Raw genomic sequence first — 23,229 nt, forward strand, 5'->3', positions numbered from 1 at the left:
CATATAATAATAATAATAATAATAATAATAATAATAATAATAATAATAATAAATACTTTTATTTATATCCCGCCCTCCCCACCTCGGCAGGCTCAGGGCGGCTAACAACATTTTATAAAAACATACAGTGGTTAAAAGCCTTTAGATTTAACAATATAAAACATTAAACACTAAACTTAACAACATTAAAACCAATCCAATGAGTACAGTTATTCAGCGGTATAGGTCTTCAAACGGCATTGGCGGATCCTTAATTACCGATCTTCTTAGCAGTCCAAGTGTGCAAGCTTAAAAAGGGCGGTCTTGCAGGCCCTGCAGAACTGATCAAGGTTCCGCAGGGCCCGCACCTCCTCGGGGAGTCGGGTCCATAGGGTAGGGGCCGCGATTGAAAATGCCCGTGCCCTGGTATTCTGGTATTTAATCTCCTTTGGCCCAGGGATGGTCATTAGATTTTTCTCAACTGACCTCAGTGCTCTCTGGGGTTCATATGGGGAAAGACGGTCCCTCAGGTAGGCAGGTCCTCGGCCATATAAGGCTTTAAAGGTAATGACCAACACTTTGTACTGGACCCGGTATATGATCGGCAGCCAGTGCAGTTCACGTAGCCCCGGCCGTATATGTTCCCATTTTGGGAGTCCCAACAACAGCCTGGCCGCCGTGTTCTGCACTAGCTGCAGTCTCCAAGTCCAGCACAGAGGTAGCCCCAAGTAGAGGGCATTACAGTAGTCTAGTCTTGAGGTGACTGTTGCGTGGATCACTGTTGCGAGGTCCCGGCGCTCAAGGAAAGGGGCCAACTGCCTTGCCCGCCTCAGATGGAAGAATGCTGACTTGGCAATGGCTGCTATCTGGGCCTCCATAGATAATGAAGGCTCCAGTAAAACACCCAGGCTCTTTACCTGGTGCGCTGCTTTCAATAGCGCATCATCGAAGGCCGGGAGAGCTATTTCCCTTCCCAGAGCGCCGCGACCCACGCAAAGGACCTCTGTCTTCGCTGGGTTCAACTTCAGCCCACTCAGCCTGAGCCATGTTGCAACAGCCTGTAAGGCCCGGTCGAGATTCCCTGGTGCGGGGTCGGGCCAGCCGTCCATTAGTAGATAGAGCTGGGTGTCATCTGCATATTGATGGCAACGCAGCCCAAACCGCCGGGCAATCTGGGCAAGGGGGCGCATATAGATGTTGAACAACACGGGAGAGCAGTGCTCCCTGGGGCACCCCACAGTCCAGTGTGCGCCTCCGGGACCGTTCCCTCCCGATAGCCACCCTCTGTCCCCGACCCAGAAGAAAGGAGGAAAGCCATTGCAAGGCCGACCCCTCAACCCCAATGTTGGCGAGGCGGCGCATCAGTATCCGATGGTCGACTGTATCAAATGCAGCAGACAGATCTAACAGCATCAGCACCGCAACGCTGCCTTGATCCAGTTGCCGTTGGAGGTCATCTACCAAGGCGACCAACACTGTCTCCGTTCCATGGCCCGGCCGGAAGCCAGACTGACATGGGTCTAGGACAGAAGCGTCATCCAGAAACCTCTGAAGCTGCGACGCCACGGCCCTCTCAATAATTTTACCTAAAAACGGTAAATTAGACACCGGCCAGTAGTTCGCCAATTCGGCCGGGTCTGCTGTGGCTTTTTTCAAGAGAGGGCGGACCAAGGCCTCTTTCAGAGGTGTTGGAAACTGCCCCTCTGAGAGGGACCTGTTTATGATGTCCCGTAAAGGACAGCTAAGCTCCCCCTGGCAAGATTTAATCAGCCAAGAGGGGCAAGGGTCCAGATCACATGTTGTCGGGCGAGCAGCAGAGAGGATTCTGTCGACTTCCTCCAGGCTGAGCGGGTCGAAGTGGTCCAGCACTAAACCCGAAGACAGGCACGGAGCCTCAATTTCACTCACTGTATCCAAAGTGGTAGGCAGGTCTTGGCGGAGCAACGAGATTTTATCTGCAAAATATCTCGCAAATGCCTCACAGCCTATTTCTAATTCTCTAATGTTTGGTTTGCCTTGTGGCAGCGTTATAAGATCCCCAATTACTCTAAATAATTGTGCTGGGCACGAGTTTGCAGATGCAATCTTGGTTGCAAAGTAATCTTTCTTTGCAGCCTTGACTGCCATCTCATAAGACTTCATAAACGTTCTGTAGGATGTTCTCGTTGTTTCGTCCCGAGTATGCCTCCACTGCCTCTCTAGTCGGCTGAGCCCTTGTTTCAGCCGGCGCAGCTCCAAGGTATACCATGGAGCCAGTTTCATACGAGGGCGTAGAGGACGCTGGGGTGCAATTTCGTCGATAGCCCTGGACAACTGGCCCTGCCAGATCTCCACCAGGTCATCGAGGGAACTGCCAGTGGGCCAGGGATCCCTCAGGGCCGTTTGGAACCGTTCCGGGTCCATCAGGCCCCGAGGGCGAGCCAAAATAGGCTCTCCGCCCCTACAGGGTTGGGGCAGCGTCCCCATACGGGCCTTAAGGGCTAGGTGATCCGACCATGGCACCGCTTCTACGGCGATATCGTTCACCAAAATCCCGGATGCAAAGATCAGGTCTAATGTGTGCCCGGCCTGGTGTGTGGGAGTCGTGACAAATTGAGAGAGTCCCAGTGTCGCCATGGACGACACTAGGTCCATTGCCTGAGTGGAGGCCGTGTCGTCGGCATGGACGTTGAAGTCGCCCAGGACCATAAGCCTCGGGTACTCCAACGCCCAGCCCGCCACTGCCTCCCATAGTGATGGTAAGGCGTTAGCTGGTGCGTTAGGCGGACGGTACACCAGCCAAACTGCCAACCCCTCTCCAACATCCCACGCCAGACCGGCGCATTCAATCCCATCAATCTTTGGGTCCGGGAGAGCCCGAAAGGAGTAATCCTCCCGTATGAGTAACGCTACGCCTCCCCCCCGCCTGCTAATCCGTGATTGGTGAAAGACCGAGTATCCCGGGGGGGACATCTGGGAGAGAGCTACTGTCTCCCCGTCCCTCACCCAGGTCTCGGTCACGCAAGCCAGGTCCATATTCTGCTGTAGCAGAAACTCCCTAAGGGTCGCGGTCTTATTATTTATGGACCTGGCGTTACATAACACCAATGACAGAGGCGAGAATTTCCTCTTGGTGACACCCAAGCACATACCTCCGGGCAATCTGGGCAAGGGGGTGCATATAGATGTTAAATAACATCGGGGAGAGAACTGCTCCCTGCGGCACCCCACAATCTAGTGTGTGCCTCTGGGACAGCTCACCCCCGATTGCCACCCTTTGTCCCTGTCCCTTGAGGAAAGAGTAAAGCCATTGTAGGGCTAGCCCCCTAACCCCTATGTCGGCGAGGCGGCGGGTCAGTAGCTGATGGTCGACTGTATTGAATGCGGCCGATAGATCTAGTAGTATCATAACCGCCACGCCGCCTCGATCCAGATGCCGCTGGAGGTCATCTACTAAGGCGACCAGCACTGTCTCTGTCCCATGACCTGGGTGAAAGCCGGACTGGCAAGGGTCTAGGATGGAAGCGTCATCCAGAAAACCCTGCAACTGCAACGCCACTGCCCTCTCAGTAATTTTACCAAGAAACGGTAAATTAGAGACCGGTCGGTAGTTTGCCAATTCAGCCGAGTCTGCTGTACTTTTTTTCAGGAAAGCGCCCCTCAGAGAGGGATCTATTTATGGTATCCCGTAAAGGACATCTAAGCTCCCTTTGGCAAGATTTAATCAGCCAAGAGGGGCAAGGGTTCAAATCACAAGTTGTTGGGCGTGCGGAAGAGAGAATTCCGTCAACTTCCTCCAGGCTGAGTGGGTCGAAGCGATCCAGAATGAAATCGGAAGACAGGCATGAAGCCTCAAGTTCCTATACTGTATTCAATGTGATAGGCAGGTCCTGGCGGAGTGACGTGATTTTATCTGCAAAATATTTCACAAAAACCTCACAGCCTATCTCTTAATTCTTTCACATTTGGTCTGCCTTGAGGCAGTGTAGTAAGACTTCCAATTATTCTAAGCATTTGAGCTGGGCGCGAATTTGCAGACGCAATCATGGCTGCAAAGTAAGCTTTCTTCGTGGCCTTTACTGCCATCTCATACGACATCATAAACATTCTATAGGATGTTCTCGTCGCTTCGTCACGAGTATGCCACCACTGCCTCTCTAGTCGTCTGAGCCCTTGTTTCAGCTGGCGTAACTCCGAGGTGTACCATGGCGCCAGCCTCACACGAGGGCGTAAAGGACGTCGAGGTGCGATCTCATTGATTGCCCTGGATAGCCGGTTTTGCCAGGCCTCCACCAGGTCATCAAGGGAATCGCCAGGGATCCCGCAGGGCCATTTGGAACCATTCCGGGTCCATTAGGCTCCGCGGGTGAGCCAAAATAGGCTCTCCGCCCCTACAGGGTTGAGGCGGTGTCTCCATACGGGCCTTGAGGGCTACGTGATCCGAACATGGTACCGCTTCTACCACGATATCATTCACCAAAATCCCGGACACAAATATCAGGTCTAATGTGTGTCCAGCCTGATGCGTGGGTGTCGTGACAAATTGAGAGAGTCCCAGAGTCACCATGGACAACACCAGATCCATCGCCTGATTGGAGGCCGCGTCATCAGCGTGGACGTTGAAATCACCCAGGACCATAAGCCGTGGGTACTCCAACGCCCAGCCTGCCACCACCTCCATCAGGGATGGTAAGGCGCTGGCTGGTGCGTTAGGCGAACGGTACACCAGCCAGATCGCCAACCCCTCTCCGACGTATCATGCTAGACCAGCACATTCAATACCCTCGATCGTTGGGGCCGGGAGAGCCCGTAAGGAGTAACCCTCCCGTATGAATAATGCCACCCCTCCCCCCCGCCCGCTAGTCTGTGATTGATGAAAGACCGAGTAACCCGGGGGGGTGTCATCTGGGAAAGAGCCACTGTCTCCCCATCTCGCACCCAGGTCTCGGTCACGCAAGCCAGATCCACGTCCTGCCGAAGCAGGAACTCCCTGAGGGTTGAGGTCTTATTATTTACGGACCTGGCGTTGCATAACACCAATGACGGAGATGGGCGTTTCCTCTTGGCCCCACTACCTGTCACCGTTGGGATGGGAAGTAGACTGGAAGTGGGCCGAGCACTGTTTTGTCTCTGCCTCCTTCTATTACACTTCTGTCTATTCCCACTGTCATACCTTCCCCTCCCCAGGAGCACTGGAATCCCCTGGCCAAGCATCCACACCTATGCCCGGTATGATTTTTCTAATCCCGGACAGTCTCCCCCCTCCCATCCAGATTCTCAGTCTGCAGTTTGAGTTCCTGCCTCACCATCTGCTTCAACCCCCTTGTTGTCTGACTCACTATATATTAGGTCGAATTAATTAATTTAAGAAAAACCCACCCTACTATTCCCTCTAATTGATTAGTCAAGTTAATTTATTAATTTCCATTTCCAGCACATTAATAAATAATCCCGACTTCCGGTGTAATGGCGTGGTGTCGCTAAGCACTTTCCCGAGCTCCGGGAATTGCTTTGCTTTGCGGGGCATTTGGGGGGACTTCCCGATTGGGAGTACCCCCTAAAGAAGCGTCAGAAGACGCATCGCAGTTTGGGGTGCCTTTTGGAGACTGGACGGGTAGCGGAGGCTCTCCGCCCGGCTCCATTGAATCCCTGTAGCCGATGCCCAGCAACACTGTGGTGACGAACCGGGCCACCGGACAAGGGAGCAGACGGAGACAACATCTTTTATCCGCTGCATCAACCAACAAGAAAGACTTGTAAGTTGAAACAATATTTCCAAAAAGTATCCATCGAAACTGGGGACAGTGTTGTGAAGCGAGTACTGATATCGGGAGACGCAGAAACTAGAAAGCAGAAACTAGAAAGCAGAAAGTGTGGAGAGAGTGTGGAGAAGCGGAGAAGCGGCGCGGAGCGAAGAGACGAACGAATGATACAGATGTCTGTTTAATGACTAAATTATGATATAATTGGACTTTGAATATCAAGAATAAGATCCAAGAAGAAGGAAGAAGGAAGAACTTTGAATATCAAGAATAAGATCCAAGCGAGAAAACAGGCGGAGCTGACCGGGCAGAGAAGCGGACGGCGGGTAGACGCGGCGGCGGCAGAACTGCGCTCTGGAAGAAAAAGCGGCGGTCGGATCGATTGACGGACAGAGTAAGTAGCTGTTGGCAGGAAGATAGACGGAGAAACTTAAATGGAAAATAAACTGTAAAATGCTAGAGGCGGTAGGGTAAAGAAAGTGCAAGAGACAGGAAAGAAGAGAAGAACTGCTTGAAAGTGTTGTGGGCAAGATAGCTTAATGGTGGCAATGGTGTTGTTGAAAGTGAAACCATGAGGTGGGAAGGGAATGGCGTCTATCTTGGAGAGTTAGAGCGTTCAGGACTTGTATTGGTTTCCAGAGGAATGAAATTAAAAAGAGACTGAGTATATGATTTAGAAGGCATACATTGGATAAAGGGTGGAGAGATGGTTTTTAGCAGTGATTCCCTGCGGCTATCTCTCCACTGAAGATGGGTTTTTGACTATAAAGGAACTGTTTGGAATAAGCTGGAATAAACCCCCTAACATGGACAATTAAACTAAAGTGCAACAGGCCGGAAAAAGAAGAACAGAAGAAGGATAAACAGAGCTAACTGGAAAGGGAAAGTATAATATCAGATATATATTAGAAAAGACAATTATATTAAGGGTTCTGCAGTGATTGGGGAAGAAATTTATGGTTTATGATTTATGGTTTATGGTTTATGATACAGTTGCTGAAATAGGAGTAGTAACTCCACTGTGTAGTGGTATATTTTGGGTATTAGGGTAATGGTGTCATATATGAAATAGAAGTTGGAAAATTAATGAATTGTAGTTAAGGTAATTTGATGTGCTAAACTGAATGAACTGAACTGAATTGATTTGTTTGTGGCTATATATGGACTGAACTAATTAGTTGCATTAATTTAACTAACTGTATTGACTGTATTGATCTAATTAATTAAGGGGATTCTCTGAGTAAGGGGATAGAAAACAGTGGGTTTAGGAAGATAAAATAACATTAATACTTAACCAAGAGGTAAAGGAAATTTTGTAGAAAATAGAGATGGGACCAAAAAATTGGGACAAGGTACCCCCTCACCCACACCTGGGGGAGGGGGGAAACTAGTGTCAGAGGCAACAAATCAAGATGCCATCGAGAAGCTACAAAACATAGTGACGGATGGCTTTAAACAAAACCAGGAAGCATTAGAGGTGATGAAAGCAGACCTAATGGGACAGATAATAAAAACTAACAAGCAGGTTGAAGAATTCCAAAAGCAATTGCTAGGGAATACTCAGCAGATTCACAGTTTGACTGCTAAAGTGGATAAGATAGAGGGAAAAGAAAAAGAGATGTTCAACAAAGTTCAAGACAATGCAGAAAGAGTGGCCCAACTAGAGGAAAGGGTAATAAGACTAGAGGTGGAGAAGGCGGCCCACATATTACGCTTCCAGGACATGCCGGAGGAAAAGAATGAGAATATAATAGAGAAGATTATGGAGATGTTGACTTTCGAAGACGAGGAATGTCTGGAGGGGGGAAGGAGAGACATTGAGTGGGCTAGAAGAGTCTCCTCCAACTACACGCGACGACATAACTTGGCAAGGGAGGTCCATGTCAAATTTGTGCACTCTGTAACGTGTGAAAGAATTCAGAGGAAAGCCAAAGAGCAGGAGTTGAAATGGAAAGATGTCAAAATTAAAGTGTTGAAGGATGTCCCCTGGGAAGTTCGACAGCGTAGAATTAAATATCGTAAGCTGTCATCATGGCTGATTAGACATTCAATACAATTCAGATGGCTAATCCCGGAAGGGGTTCTCTTTACATATCAGTCCAAAAGGCATAATATAAACTCGATGGAAAAATTAGAAGAATTTTGGGAACAATTTGTGGACTTGAGCAGTCGAGAATCGGAAACAGGGGACGAACAAGAAGAAGAAGAGGACTGCCAGAGCAACCCAGAAGAACGAACCGTACAGAGGTCGCAGAGAGACAGAGTCAGGACAAAGAACAGAATCAAAAAAGTCCAGAAATTAATACCTGATAGTATAGATATGTCAAAATGAGAACTAAGCCTGGATTGCAAATAACATCAGTGAATGTTAACGGCCTAAATGACCCACGAAAAAGACGAAGAATCTTCCAGCAACTGAAAAAGACCTCCTCCTCAATAATTTGTTTACAGGAGACCCACATTCAAGAAAAAGATATAAAATACCTGCAAAATGATAAATTAGGAATTCTCTATCATTCATCGGATCCGGAAAAAAAAAAGAGAGGAGTGGCTATTTATGTATCCAGATCTATTCACTCCAAATGTCTTTATATGGATAAGAAGGGAAGAATAGTGATAATAGAGATAGACCTTAATGGTAACAAAGTCATACTAGCCAACATCTACGCTCCTAATGAGAATTTAGAGAAATTCTACCAAACGCTACATAGAAAACTGATAGAATTGGAACCGAAGAATTGTTGCATAATTGGCGATTATAATGCGGTGTTCGACATGGAAAAGGATAAGAAATTTGAGCAACCAAAAAAAAGAAAGATACGGAACATCTTGCCAAAAGCTTTCTTAAAATTAGCAGACGAATTCAATCTATTAGATGCGTGGAGAACGAAGAACCCTTCAACTAAAGATTATACATTTTATTCATCGGCACACAAGTCCTGGTCAAGGATCGACATGTGTTGGATATCGGCTGACTTAGTGTTGTCGCTCCAGCAAGTGGATATTTTACCAAGTACTTATGCTGATCACAATCCTATACAGGTGAATTTAATAGGAACCTCAAAAAATTCTCGCTGGACTCTTAACTTGCAGATCCTGAAAGAAGAAAAATTTTTGGAAACAGCCAAGAAGGAAATCAAAGAATTCTTCCAATACAATTTAGTCAAGGATACCAACATGCATATTATCTGGGATGCATTTAAAGCCTTTTTTCGGGGAATTGCAATAAGATATGCAGCTGGAAGGAAAAAAGAACGATTGAAGTCCTATAAAGAGCTGGTTCTTAAATTAGGTGAGCAAGAGAAGCAATTAAAGGAAAGAAACACAGAAGAGATAAGGCTAAAGATCTCAGCCATTCAACATCAGATCAATTTATTATTAATGGAGGAGGTCGAAAAGAAGCTGAAATGGATGAAACAAACCCATTTTGAAAGTGCAAACAAAACTAGTAGGTGGTTGGCATATAATCTTAAGAAAGAAAGAAATAAAAAAATAATAAAGTTACTTAAGGATGAAGAAGGAAACGAGTTCACACAAATTAATCAGATGAAAATGATAATTCAAAAATTTTACCAAAAACTATATAAAGGCCAAAATATTGACAACGAACGACAAGATGACTACATAGCAAAGACCAAGCTGAGACAGCTATCAAAGGAACAAAAAGGAAAATTGGAAATGGCAATTACTACACAAGAGATTGTGGAGGCGATAAGCCAGCAGAAAATGAATAAAGTACCAGGCCCCGATGGGCTACCAATTGAATTTTATAAAATATGTGCAGAAGAATTGCTCATTCCATATAAAAACGTAATTGAAGATACGCAAAAATATCATAGAGTCCCAGCATCTTGGAAGGAGGCGTTGATTTCGTTAATATATAAAGAAGGCACAGACCCAGCAGAAGTGAGAAACTATAGACCTATCTCCTTGTTGAACGCCGATTACAAGATCTTCGCCACAGTGTTGGCAAACAGACTTAAAAAGGTTATCGGCACCATCGTTCATGAAGACCAAACAGGTTTCATCCCAGGCAGACAAATGAGGCAAAATTTGAGATTCTTATTAAATGCTATTGAATTTTATAAAGAGCACCCAGAGAAACAAGTGGCGTTTATATTTGTCGACGCAGAGAAAGCCTTCGACAATGTGAACTGGGATTTCATTTTGAGATCATTAAAAGCAGTGGGCTGTGGAGAAAATTTTTGCAACATGGTGAAGACTATCTACACAGAACAAAATGCCAAGATCAATTTTAATAATATCAATTCGGATCTGATTGAAATAGCACAAGGTACAAGACAGGGATGTCCCCTATCCCCCCTCCTATTTGTTTTAACCTTGGAACTCTTGTTGCAAAGAATTAGAGATGAAGACAAAATAAGAGGTATCAAAATCAAAGGAGAGGAGCTGAAGGTTCAAGCTTTTGCAGATGATCTATTGTGTGTTTTGGAGGATCCCAATTTATCCATTCTTCATTTGAAAGAAACATTTAAACAATATGGACAAGTGGCGGGACTCAAGATTAATGTACAGAAGACGAAATTTTTCACCAAAAATATGAATAAAGAACAAGTTAGTCAATTTGAAATTCAATCGGAATTCGTACACGGGAAAAAAATAAGATATTTAGGAATCCAAATGACCAATGATTTGAAAGACTTATATCGAAACAATTATGAGAAATTAGTGAAAGATATACAGCAAGATTTAACTGGATGGAAAGATCTACATATCTCACTGCTGGGAAGGATAGCAACCATAAAAATGAATGTATTGCCAAGAATACTATTCTTTTTTCAGATGATCCCTATCTTGCTTCCAAAAATTTTTTTCCAACAGATCAACAAAATAACCTCACTGTTCATCTGGCAGAACAAAAAGCCCAGAATTAGGCTTAAGGTACTTCAGGATAACAAACTTAGGGGGGGTCTTTCTCTTCCAGAATGGAATTTATACCATATGGTTTGCCGAATAACTTGGCTAACAGACTGGTTTACACTAAAAAATAAGAGAATCTTGGTGTTAGAGGGAGCGGGTCTGGAGAGAGGATGGCATGGGTATCTCTGGTACCAAAAACCCCCACAAAATAGCTTCTTTTGGAGACACGAGATAAGACGATCCCTCTTCAAAGCTTGGATAGAGATTAGGAAGTACTATTCTTATACGCCAACGTGGCTATCATCAGCTGAGGCATTTACCCACCCGAATCTTTACAACTGGAAAAATTTAACTTATCAAAACTTATTAGATGGACAAAATAATTTACGAACAGAAGAAATGGACCAAATGGATTGGTGGCTGCAATGCCAAATAAAATCAAGATACCAAAAAGACAAAGAATTTGGTTTTTCCAAGAAACCAAACGACCTTGACCAAATAATACAGACTGACCAGAAATTAATCTCCAAAACCTATGAGTGGCTGCTTAAGGAGAAAATGCAGGGAGAAGTGGTGAAAGAATCTTGGGTTAAATGGTTGAGAGACTTTGGCTATAGTATTGCTATAGAAGACTGGGAGAAATTATGGAAAAGAAATGTAAAATTAATAAAGCCAGCTCTGTATAAGGAAAATCTTTATAAAATGATCTATCGCTGGTACTTAACCCCAGATCGATTGGCCAAAGTCCACCCCAGCTATTCTGACAAATGCTGGAAGTGTAAAAGGGTAAAAGGGTCGTTATTTCATATTTGGTGGAATTGTGAACACGCCAAAAAGTATTGGGCGCTAATTAGTATTTGGACTCAGAAAATTTTAAAAATTACATTACATCATTCCCCAGAACTATATCTTTTAAATGTCTGTACTGAAACCTTTCCGCCTAAAATAATTAAGGTGTTAATGTATATTGTTACCGTTGCAAGAGTATTGTACGCAAAATACTGGAAGTTACCAAAGATACCTTCCAGAGAAGAATTTATTGTAAAGCTTATGGAAGCTGCAGAGCTGGATATAATGACTACAAGGTTACGTGATGGCAATATACAAAAATGCAAAGAGAGCTGGGAACCGATATTTTGTTGGGTAAAAAGTAAAGGTATAGTGTTGGACTAATGGGAATATACAAGCTATTCTCTGTCTACTCCCGGGATGTTTGGGAGGATGTTTGTGTGGTGGAGGGAGGTTGATATGAAGATGTGATTGTGAGTTTAGACTGTGAGATGTATGTATTGTATATGTATTGTATGTCAAATTGTTTTTGTTTTTCACCTGGGTGTAATAAAGAATTATTTACTATAAAAAAAAAAAAAAAAAAAAACATTAATAAATAATCCCCCCTTATAATTTCCCAATCAATCTGCTAAAAATATAAATATATAAATATATCTATTTCAATATATAAATATATAATAACAATCCAATTACTAATCAATTAGTTAAAATCTAATTAATTAATAATATATTCCAGATAGTGGTCAGCAGAGTCTTTAGTTCAGTGGAGTGAAAGATTAAGATATTAAAACAAGGAGGTAGATAACAGTTATAAATCTTAAGATGTTATTTTAAAGTGCAGTACTTATAGTCACGGTTGTTCTCAGACTGTGCTCTCAAAGTGCAGTGCAGTTCTCAAAGTGCAGTGCAGTTTGCAAGTTGCGGTGCAGGTCATATCAGCATGACTTCCTTGCGGACCTGATAGTACTCACAGCTTAGGCGACCCAAGTGGGGGTGAGACCTCCCCTGTTTCCTCCCAGCTGTTCAAGTTAGCCCCTGTAGCCTCAGCCTGAAAAATCACAGCCCCGTGGCACCGCTTCTGATCTTTTCGTGGGTCACCCGCACACTCTGGACCTCCCCGTGTCACTTGGGCCCGCACAGGCCTCTCAGTTGGGGAGTTCCCAGCTGCCGGCTCAGCCATGCCCTAACTAGCACCCACAAGGTGGAAGGATGAGGAGGAAAGATGAGAATTGGAGGTGCCCTCCGGGACCGATGTCCCGGGACCAAACTCGCCCCTCCAGCTGCTCACTGCACCCACGGTTCGGCAGCCTCCGTCGCGGCAGCCTCCGGACCCCGCTACACAGCACGCTCATCGCACAGATGCACTCTCGCCGCTCCGCCACACCACATGGCTCCACACTCCTTTCCCCGGCGTCACCCGGGCTCTCTTGCACACCAGTCCACGGCCACACCCTGACTCCACTTCAGCGTCGGCCCAGCCAGCAGCAGTGTTCCCGATCTCTCTGCGGGGCCCAGGAGACGTCGGCATGAGTTGATTCTGGATGGTATTTTGTAGATGTTGTTGTAGATGTTGGTGTTCGTTCGTTCGCTCATTAGGTTGTTCAATTTTTTTTGTTGTTTATAGCGGCTATAGCTACAACGGATGGGAGCCCTAGCACCTAGGCTTCTACCGCCATCGCCATCTTCCAGAACTGCCTTAAAACTTTCCAGGTTTTCAGTGGGTCCAAATCAGAAAGGAGAGACACCATTGTCTTAAAAAAAAAAAATTGGCACAATGCAAAACTGCAAAGAGATCTGGCCAACAAAAAATACTCCAAACTGTATGTCAAGGTAGCAAGTAAGCTTGCAGCCTAATCTTTGATAATTATCTTGTTTCTTGCAATCTTAGTGACCAATTGTACATCTTGTTGAGAAAAAGAAAATATAGCTCTCCTTATGTCCTCGGTTTCTGAATCGCTTTAACGAACAGAGGCTTCATTTTTTGCAGAATTTATTGTGGAATTGTTCTTATCCCATCTAGCTCGCATTATAGATGAATCAAATGGAAAGTATGACCTGACAGAAAGCTGTTTGGAGGAAACTGGAGGCTTGGGTGTGGATATTATCCTTGATGCAGGAGGTCTGTAATTTCTCAAAAACTCTTATTAAACATTATATTTAAATATATATTATTAACAAATTCAGTAATTCTCCATTAATACATCTGTATATTATTTATTGCCATATGCCATGCACAATGTCATCTCTCCGTATATAGGCTTATTATAATGCCACAAGAGCAGCTCTAGAATCGTTGTGTGAGGTGTTCTCTGATAAAACCATAAATTCTGTTTTGATTAAATTGAGATTATATGTCCATAAGAGAGTAACTTATTATGGGGGATCAGTTGGGTGAGAGAGGCAAGGTATATTATATATGCTGTTACCACTAGTGAAACCTGTATGGTCTATAGGAGGGCTAGCAGCTGCATGAGGGATTTTCTGTGCCTAATTATACTCACTATAAAGCCTAGGTGATGTGTTAATGGAGGAGGGGTGTCTCTTTGTGTATTAAAAAGTTACCTCCGCAAAAAAGTATAACTTCATTGAACATCACAATATACATTGTAGGAACATGAACATCCTGTGGTAGTATTCAAATGAAGACCAGAACTTAGATTCATAACTTCTTTTTTAAAAGAAGTCTATGGAACATAAAGGGGGATTCAATTTTTTTTTACATTTTGTGTGTGTGTGTCTGCATCTGGAAGCCCTGTCAACCTCTGGTGACTGACCCCCTACTGGGGGTCTGGAGGATATTCTGAGCAGTGGCTGAATAAAGCCTACCCCTGTCCTCCTGACTTGGTATTTCAAGAAGGTCTCTCATCCAAGTACTAACCAGAGTCAACCCTGCTTGGCTTCAGAGATCTGACAAGATCAGGCTTGCTTGGGCTATCCAGGTCAGGACAGGGAAACTTAAAAATTTATTAAGTTTAAAATTTGCTATTTCTACCCTAGAATATTTTATTTATTTATTAAAATATTTATATCCTGCCATTCTGATCATCAAACTATGGTTCAAGGCAACTTACAAAAACCACACCACACACGGACAAACAAAATGACCCTAAGTCTAATTCCACAGCACATTCTACCCAGGTGTGTACAACACTACTTCCTTTCAAAGACTAGTTTCAAAAGCTTTTTGAGGACTAAACTACATGATACAATTAGCCACCGGTTGGATTCGGGGAAATCCTGACTTGTCACACTTCCCTTGCAGCCACATAGAGGCTGTGAGGAACTTAACCAAGCACTGCAGGGTGTGATTGGGATAGAAACATTGGGGCAGGAGGACCTCCAGCCTTCCCTCATTGCATTTTTTTCTCCAAACCAAAACGGGTCCATGGGAACATTACTGATGAATACTGCAGATGCAGCCCAGCAGCAGGGCAAAAAAGTGCCCCCAGTGTGTTTCTGCTTAGAGAAAATTGGTGTGGGTGGGTAGGCTGAAGCTCCTCATCCCCTGGCACTGTAGTTATGATCCAAATTGGGCCCTGCAGTTTTTGGTTAAGTTCCCCACAGCTGCCATGTTAGGGAGTCAGGACAGCAGAACCCTGACCAACTAATGGCCAAATGTATCATGTAATTTGGCCCCAAGTGTGCCTCCAGAACTGTACCAACATGAGAATCCACCTGGCCTTCTCTGAGACACTGTTCTAGAGAACAGCAGGCTGAGAAAGTATGTGCTCAAAGTGTGGCAGATCTAACAGACTTCAGAGATGGGACACTCAAGAAAAAGCACTACATTGAGGGTCTCATTATGTGGAGGCCATATTTCTCACCTTTTACCTCCTCCTCCTCATGATGCTAGTGGCTAGCACCACTGCAAAAGTGCCATTTTGGGTTGCTAGGGCACTTCAAAATTCTGTCCAAGCTCAAGTGTTTTCTATTTACCTTTTACTGTTTTGTGGGGAGAGTTCCCCTACAGTTTGTAAAATAAACTTTTTCCCTGCTTTTGTAGAATCCTAAATTATAGTTGTGGCTAGCACCATGTGGACAGATTGTCTGATATGGCTGCTGTTCATGTTAGACATTTGCAGCAGTTCCTGGGTGGAATTCCTGCTATTCCTACTAAGGTTATGCTGTTTGCTTCCTTCTGCAGGCCTTAATCCATTCTCATTGCTTCTTACCAGAATAACAGAAGAGAAGGGTGAATTAGGAATCACACTGAAATCAACATGATGTAGGTAGCATGCTTTTGCAGGGGGAAGAGCTTGCTGCCTCAGCATGGTGCAGTGTTGAATCCAAGCCATTGATCCTTCTCCCCTTGCTCCCAGCAAAAGAGAGCTACTTGCATCATTTCTGCAAATCTTAATCTGTATTCTTTGATGCCCATGAACATAAGGAAAACAGTGATGAAGCCAAATCAGAGATCATGCTGGGCCCTGGGCAGCCATCCACATTTGCCAAGTGTTGTCGACCGTTATGAATCACCAACAGTCAGGGTAGTGAGCTAAGAAATAATCTTCACAGCATAATTTTCAATTGAAATACCACACAGCAAAAATTAAAGTCAGTGCCAAATATTGATATAGGATAAACATAGGTGAATCCTGAATATATTAAAAAGGAGTAATGAAATTCTTAAATACCATGGTTGTTCTCTTAGGAAATGTGTTCCTTTTTTCAGTGAGATTATACAGTAAGGAAAATGAAACAACTTCACAACAATTGTTACCACACAAACATGATATCATTACGCTGCTCAGTGTTGGAGGCCATTGGGTTACCACAGAAGAAAATCTTCAAGTAAGAATAAATATTCTGTATAGTCATTGTTTGGGGAAGGCAATGGCAAATCACCCCGTAAAAAGTCTGCCGTGAAAACGTTGTGAAAGCAATGTCACCCCAGAGTCGAAAACGATTGGTGCTTGCACAGGGGTACCTTAACATTTTTATAGTCATTGTTAAATGTTGGTCTCAGACTTACTACAAATAGTTTCTAGTACTTTTTGCATTATATGAATAAAATAAGGAGTACTGGGAAATATCAGCAATAATCAATGAATAAAAAGCATGAAATTAGGAGTACGAGAAGAGATCACAAAAAGCTTTACTTGAAAAGTATGTCTTCAAGAAGCAACCATGTGAAGTAGGGAAGGTGATTTGTTGTTGTTGTTCAGTCGCACCGTTTGGTACTTTCTCACAAGCAGGGAAGGGCAAATCAGGAAAAGAAGCATAGATGCAACAGTAGATGTGATTGTGCAGATGGGAAGAAGAGAGGAAGGTCACAAGAAGATCTCATGGTACAGATGCAATCAGGCCAGGGCACAAAATGGAGATTTGCAAAAAACAGTTGTTGGCAAGTTGAATCTTTTAAGCCCAGTGGAAGTCATTGATGGTTGCAGAGCTTTTCCACATTCCCATCTCTCCAGCAGCCCCTTCCAGCCATAGGAGAACTGACTGCTGTGGCTGAGGGATCTTTGTGGCCTAAGCCACAATTGTCAGGAGGCTTCAGTGAGGCAGGAGTGAAATTGTCCACTCCTTCTCTTCCCCCAGCTCAGGAAGAGCAACTTCAGCTTCACCCCACTGCATCCACTCCCCACAATATCCTGCATGGCTATTAATCCACACAATCTCTATGACTCTGGGAATCAACTTTCCCAAAGTCAGAAGATGCTGCTGTGGCAGGGCCAACCCTAGTCTGTCTGATATCCTAAGCAAGGCTAACTTTTGACACACACACACACACCCTGCACTGATAACATCACCAAGTCACATGGGGGTGCCCAATTTGGTGCCCCCAGAAGGCTGGTGCCCTAGGAAATTGCACAGTTTGCTTAGTGACAGGGCTGGCTCTGAGCTGTGGGGAGAGGAACAAAGTTCTCACTTTCTCTCACTCTATTTGGTATTTCGAGGAAGTCTTCTATCCAAGTACTAACAACAGTTGATTCTGCTTAGCTTCTAAGATCCGGCTTGCCTTGGCTATCAAGGTTAGGGAAAGTTCCCAATTCTTGTGAGCAGGGATACTGGGATTCAGCCTTGAAAGTGAGGCACAGTATAAAAGGAAGAATCTACAAAGCAGCATTTGATGGTAATTATGGTCCTTCCCACACCACAGCATATGGTCCAGCTCCTTTACCACCAGTGCTTGCCATGTAACAAAGAGGCTTCCAGACGACAGCAAGCAGTATTTTTGCGTAGTCTATGTGCAAGATATTTCCTAGAAAAGGTAGGAAAGGGGTTACTGCAAAGGCAAATTAATCCAGTAGCTTTCAAGGCAAAAGAAGGACAAGAAACACATGCAGCCACCTTGATACTTCTCTGTACTTCCAGTCATGATTTTCTGGAGGAAATTCCTAGTAACAACCAGTCAACTAACCTTTGTGGCACAAGGTTAGCAGACTAAACTATTAAGTATTTTGTATAATAATAAGGGCACTTCATTTGAAATTGTTACTGTAACATGAATCCATTATTACAGCATTCAATAATAAGTATTCTGAGTGCATAATAATAACAACTAGATCCAGACGGGCAGCTATGTTGGTCTGAAGAAGTAGAACAAAGCTTATGTTCTGAATAAAACTTAGTTGGTCTTGAAGGTGCACTTGGCTCCTTCTTTGTTCTAATAATAACTAGTTCGGGGGCGTGGCGTCGCACGCATAGGGAATGGACGCCTGAAAACAGAGCTCCTTACTTACCCCTGCCAAATCCACTTAAGCAAGCGCCCAGCGTTGTTGTTTGTTTTCTTTTTTTTCTTTAATTAGTATGGGAACAGTAGATGGTCAAAAATCCAGATCAAAAAGAAATTCAAGGAACTATTTTCCCAAAAAGCCTAAGGCTAAGGCCTCAGGAAAAGCAAGCAGCCCTGCAAGCAAGATGGCGTTGGGAGGAGGGGAAAACACAGCAGCAGACCTAGCTTCATTTCGTTCTGAGGTAATGGAGGCTTTTCAAAAACTGGAACAAAATATGACTGACAAAATATCTGCCATGATCCAGCCCCTTACTGCTCAATTGGAGGGTTTCAAAACGTCCTTAGAGAAGGTGGCAGAGACTGCAGATTCTGCTTTTAACATGGCATGTGCTGTGCAGGAGGACACTCAGTATTTTTATAAAAGAGATGAATGGGCCACTGATAAAATTATTGCACTTGAGAACCAACTGAAAATGGCGAATGTTAAAATTCGTGGGCTCCCCGAAAATTCTGCCTCCCCCTCTGATCTAAAAACTCTTATAGCCTCCTGGCTATCGAAGGCATTGGGTTTTTCTGACTCTGATCTCTGTGCCCTGGAGACAGTATATAGAATTGGCCCATTGCGCAGACAGAAAACTTCGTTGCCTAGGGACATTTTAGTCCGTTTCTCTTCTGCCTCAGTTAAATCCAAGTTGCTAGAAAAAGTCCGGGCTATAAATCCTCTTCTGCTAGGAGATTACAACGTCCAAATTTTACAGGATTTGTCTTCTGAAACCTTGCAAAGGCGGAAAAATCTGAAGCCAATTATAGAAATCCTGAACAGGGAAAACATCAGATATCGATGGGTTGCTTCGTACAAGCTGCAAGTTACAGTGCAGGATCAGTCATTTGTAGCTGCAGACCTCGACTCAGGCCTATGCATGCTCCGTGATATGAATCTTCCTGTTCCCACTGGCCTCCTGGAAGCAGCCTCTCATGCTCACTCAATAACTTCAGACACTAGATGGCGTCGTGTGCCTATGAACCGTCCTGATCGGCCTGTTTCTTCTAGAAGCTAAATGCTGGAACTGTTGCTATGCAGAAATCTTCCCCCTTTTCTTTTCTTTTTTTTTTTGTTGAGGATTCCTGGCGTCCTTTTCCCCCCCTGACATATAAGCTTTGCCTACTGAACTGCTGACTTATAAGCTTTGCCTACGTGGTGCTTATGAAGCAGTGTTTATATATGAAATTGGGGGGTTCCCCCCCTTTTTTCCCCTTGTTATTTATATTTTTTGAAAGCAATGTTATGAATGTGAGGGAGTTAGTAATTTAAACCAACTCATTAAAGGAAATCTTGGTTGATTGGGTATGCATGATTGGAAGAATGGAGTGACTTGGAATATATGGTTTAAAAAGTAAGTGGAAGTAGGTGTTTGAATGGGGAGGCTGGGTGACGAGAGAGGGTGTGGGAGTGAGTGAGAGAGTGAGAGAGAGTGAGGGGGGGGGGTAGTTCTGAGTGAGAAACTTGAATAGTATGATCAGGGCTTTATATCAATATATTTCTTTCTACTGTGAGTTAATGAAGTGTCAAGACCTTTTCCCTTCCTTTGTGAATTCTTGAATGGAAATGAGTGTGTGAGACAGAGGGTTGGTAGGGAATGTATGTGTGTGTCAGTTTGTGCCTTATGCTATTATGAAGGTTTGGAAATTTGTTTCCCTTACTATCACATCTCCCTACATAGGCTTATAAGTGGCTGAAGGATAGTTGGTGTGGAGTGTTTGGGGAGATCAGTATTTAATAGTGTTCATAATTCTGTTTAAAGTTTCATTGTATTTTTATCATAGTGTCTTAAGTCTCACTATAACTTTGTGATCGAGATCTGATGTTGCTACACTTGGTTTATTAGTTTGCCTGTACTTATCTTTAATTCACTAATCTGAGTTGATAAAAGGCACAGATTTTATTATATGTAGCTTTCTAGGCATTTTAGCCTTGATTCAATCAGCTTTGTGTGGCCTTTCATTATAAAACTCTCTATACATTCGGCTCTGTTATTGTGTTTATAAATTTTAATTTTGCTGGGTTGATATTGTTAAATATAAGCATTTTTGGCAGAGAGGGAGAATGGAGAACTTCGGGGTTTTTTTAAATAGCTCCATTTGGTAGTTGTTGCTAGTTGTGTGGTGTCTTCAGTAACGAAGACTTCTGCTTCAAATTTAACCTTTTAAGTAACTAGTTGTTGTTTTCCCAAGTTTGGGTTAACAGAGTTGGAGGGTGAGTTAGTGGCTAGTGTCTGTTAATGCTAGACCACTGGTGTTGGTTATGGTTTTTTGTTTTTGTTATGGGCAGCATAACTGTATTGAATTATTATGGTTTTAGCTGGAAGTTTTTTAAAGCCTTTGATTTGAAATCTGTCCTCATACCTTTGAAATTTGATCTACAGGATTCATCTCAAGCTATCCTGGTGGCACTTGGGTTAAATGCTATAAATTGTAATAATTTTGATAACCTTGGTTATTTCCTCTTTCAATTATGGTAGAGTGCCACTTGAAATTTCTTTCTCTAAACTGTAACGGGCTAAATAATTTAATTAAGAAAAAACGGGTTGCCTCTGCCATCTCTCGTCAGAAACCAGATATAATTTTTTTGCAAGAAACTCACCTTAAGGGTAACCAGCCCAGGGTCTTCCAGTCCAAATTTTTTGCTCATCAATTTCAAGCTTATGGGTCTTCCAAAGCAAGAGGTGTGGCCATCCTAATAGGTAAATCAGTCCAATTCACTTTTGAAAATTCCTCAGTTGACCCTAGGGGTCGGTATATTTTTATCAATGGGGTCTTTAATGGTAGCCCTTATACTCTGGCATCGGTGTATGCTCCAAATGATGGGCAAATTGCATTTATTAAAGATACGTTGTCACAACTTCAAACCTTTCATACAGGGCCCATTATCTTGGGAGGAGATCTCAACTATGTTGTTAATCCTTCTTTAGATAGATCTCAAAAAAGCCTGCCACCTATATCTGCCAATAAACGGTCTCAATCAAAAGATTTGAATGGCCAAAATGATTTAGCTCAAGTTTTTCAATCCTATAATCTGTCAGACATTTGGAGAAGCAGACATCCAAAAGAAAGAGATTATACCTTTTTTTCTTCTCGTCATCAAACTTATTCCAGAATAGATTTTCTTTTAGTTTCAGATTCTATTTCTAATCTTTTTTCTAAAGTAGAAATTGGCCCAATGATTTGGTCTGATCATGCATGGTTGGAAGGGTGTATGTCAGGCGTTACTGACGGATCTTTTTCTTTTAATTGGAGATTGGATAGTAAACTTCTGTCTATGAAATCGGTTACAGATTCCATTGAAAAAGACATTAAAGAATTTTTTCAATTCAATATGGAGTGTGGAGTACCCCAGCATATAGTTTGGGATTCTTTTAAAGCTGTAATTCGTGGCAGATTTATGGCTATTGCCTCTTCGTATAAAAAAGAAAAAGAAAAAATTAGATCTGATTTGGTTGCCAACATTACCAAATTGGAAGAGAAATTTAAAAAATTTGGTAGCAAAAAAACTTATTCAAAACTTCTTATAGAAAGAAAAAAATTAGAATCTTTTGACGTCTCCAAGATTCAAAAACAAATGGCTTTTATAAAACAAAAATATTGGTTTCGAACTCCTCAATCTCTTAAACTCCTATCATGGAAGGTTAAAAAGAGTATCCTCAATGGCTATTTCTTCCATTCGTTCTAAATCTGGTACCTTGAAACATTCCACTAAGGACATTGTAGGAGTGTTTAAAAAGTACTATTCATCTCTATATTCCTCCCAGCATCCATCATCAGACCTTATTTCATCTTTCTTAGACACTCACTCAGTTATTAAGCCTGTCTCTCCTGAGGTTAAATCCTTTTTGGACAAACCTTTTACTGCACTTGAAATACAGGAGACTATCAAGTCTATGAAATCCAATAAATCTCCAGGCCGAGATGGCTTTATACCAGAATTTTATAAATTTTTTAACATTTTGTTAGCTCCCATCTTGGCAGACGCCTGTAATCAGTTTGTACAGTCTGGTTCTTTCCCTGTTACTTGGTCACAGGCAAAAATCATACTTCTTCCAAAGAAGGACAAAGACTTACTAGACCCTAGTTCATACAGGCCGATATCGCTCCTTAATTGTGATTATAAGATTTTTACAGCAGCTCTGGTGGCTAGGCTTAATACCTTTATAGGGAACTACATTCATCCTGACCAATTGGGCTTTATCCCACACCGTGAGTTAACGGACAATACTAGAATGGTCCTTGATGTTATTCAATACTGCCAGAAATTTAATATTGAGTCTTCTTTTATCTTGTCTATTGATTTTGAAAAAGCCTTTGACTCCATTGAAGTTCCTTATCTTACAACCTTACTGCAGAAAATGAACTTTGGCCCGAATTTTCTGAAGATAATCCATTCTTTATATAAATCGCCTTCTGCTATTCTTTCTATTAATAATTTGGATTCTGAAGAATTTAATCTTTTCAGAGGGACGAGGCAAGGTTGCCCATTGTCTCCTCTGCTTTTTGCGATCGCAATAGAACCTCTTGCTAATGCTATCCGTGATACCAATATTATCGCTGGTATCCCTATTAGAAAGAAACAAATTAAGGTGTCTTTGTTTGCAGATGACCTAGTGCTTTTTGTTACAAAACCTAAGTCTTCTTTACCGGCTGTCTTTGATTTATTATCTGTATTTTCTTCCATATCAGGCCTTCGAGTAAACCCATCCAAAACCATTCTTTATCCCATCACAATTTCGGATGCTCTCCAAGACTCCATCTACTCTAATTATCACTTTAAAAAAATTGATGGATATTGGACATATTTGGGGATCAATATACCTTTGAAATTGGGAGATATTTTTAAAGTTAATCATCATTTATTGATTAAGGACATTCTTACCCTGCAAAAGAATAAAAATTCTTCACGCATTCCCTGGAATGAAAAAATTCAGATTATTAAATCTTTTATTTTCCCCAAATTTCTGTTTTTATTTCGAGCCATTCCTATTCTTATTCCTGAAGATTTATTTGTGGGTTGGCGTCGTTCGTTCTTAAGATATATTTGGAACAAGGGCTTGTCTAGAATAGGGTATGCAACTCTTATTCGTTCTAAATCCTCAGGGGGTCTGGCTC

The 23,229-nt window shown here is 42.9% G+C and overlaps 1 protein-coding gene across 1 annotated transcript in view; it reads left to right on the forward strand.

The window, feature by feature from the left end:
* The window catches only part of CRYZL1 (crystallin zeta like 1), a 75,558-nt gene that overhangs the window by 44,478 nt on the left and 7,851 nt on the right, over positions 1–23,229 (forward strand). The window contains exons 9-10 of the mRNA XM_060234319.1: positions 13,414–13,512; positions 16,066–16,184. Coding sequence (XP_060090302.1) covers positions 13,414–13,512; positions 16,066–16,184 — 218 coding nt within the window. The remainder of the gene's footprint in view (positions 1–13,413; positions 13,513–16,065; positions 16,185–23,229) is intronic.

This window comes from Heteronotia binoei, chromosome 3 (assembly GCF_032191835.1).
Source record: "Heteronotia binoei isolate CCM8104 ecotype False Entrance Well chromosome 3, APGP_CSIRO_Hbin_v1, whole genome shotgun sequence".
Classification (NCBI taxonomy): domain Eukaryota; kingdom Metazoa; phylum Chordata; class Lepidosauria; order Squamata; family Gekkonidae; genus Heteronotia; species Heteronotia binoei.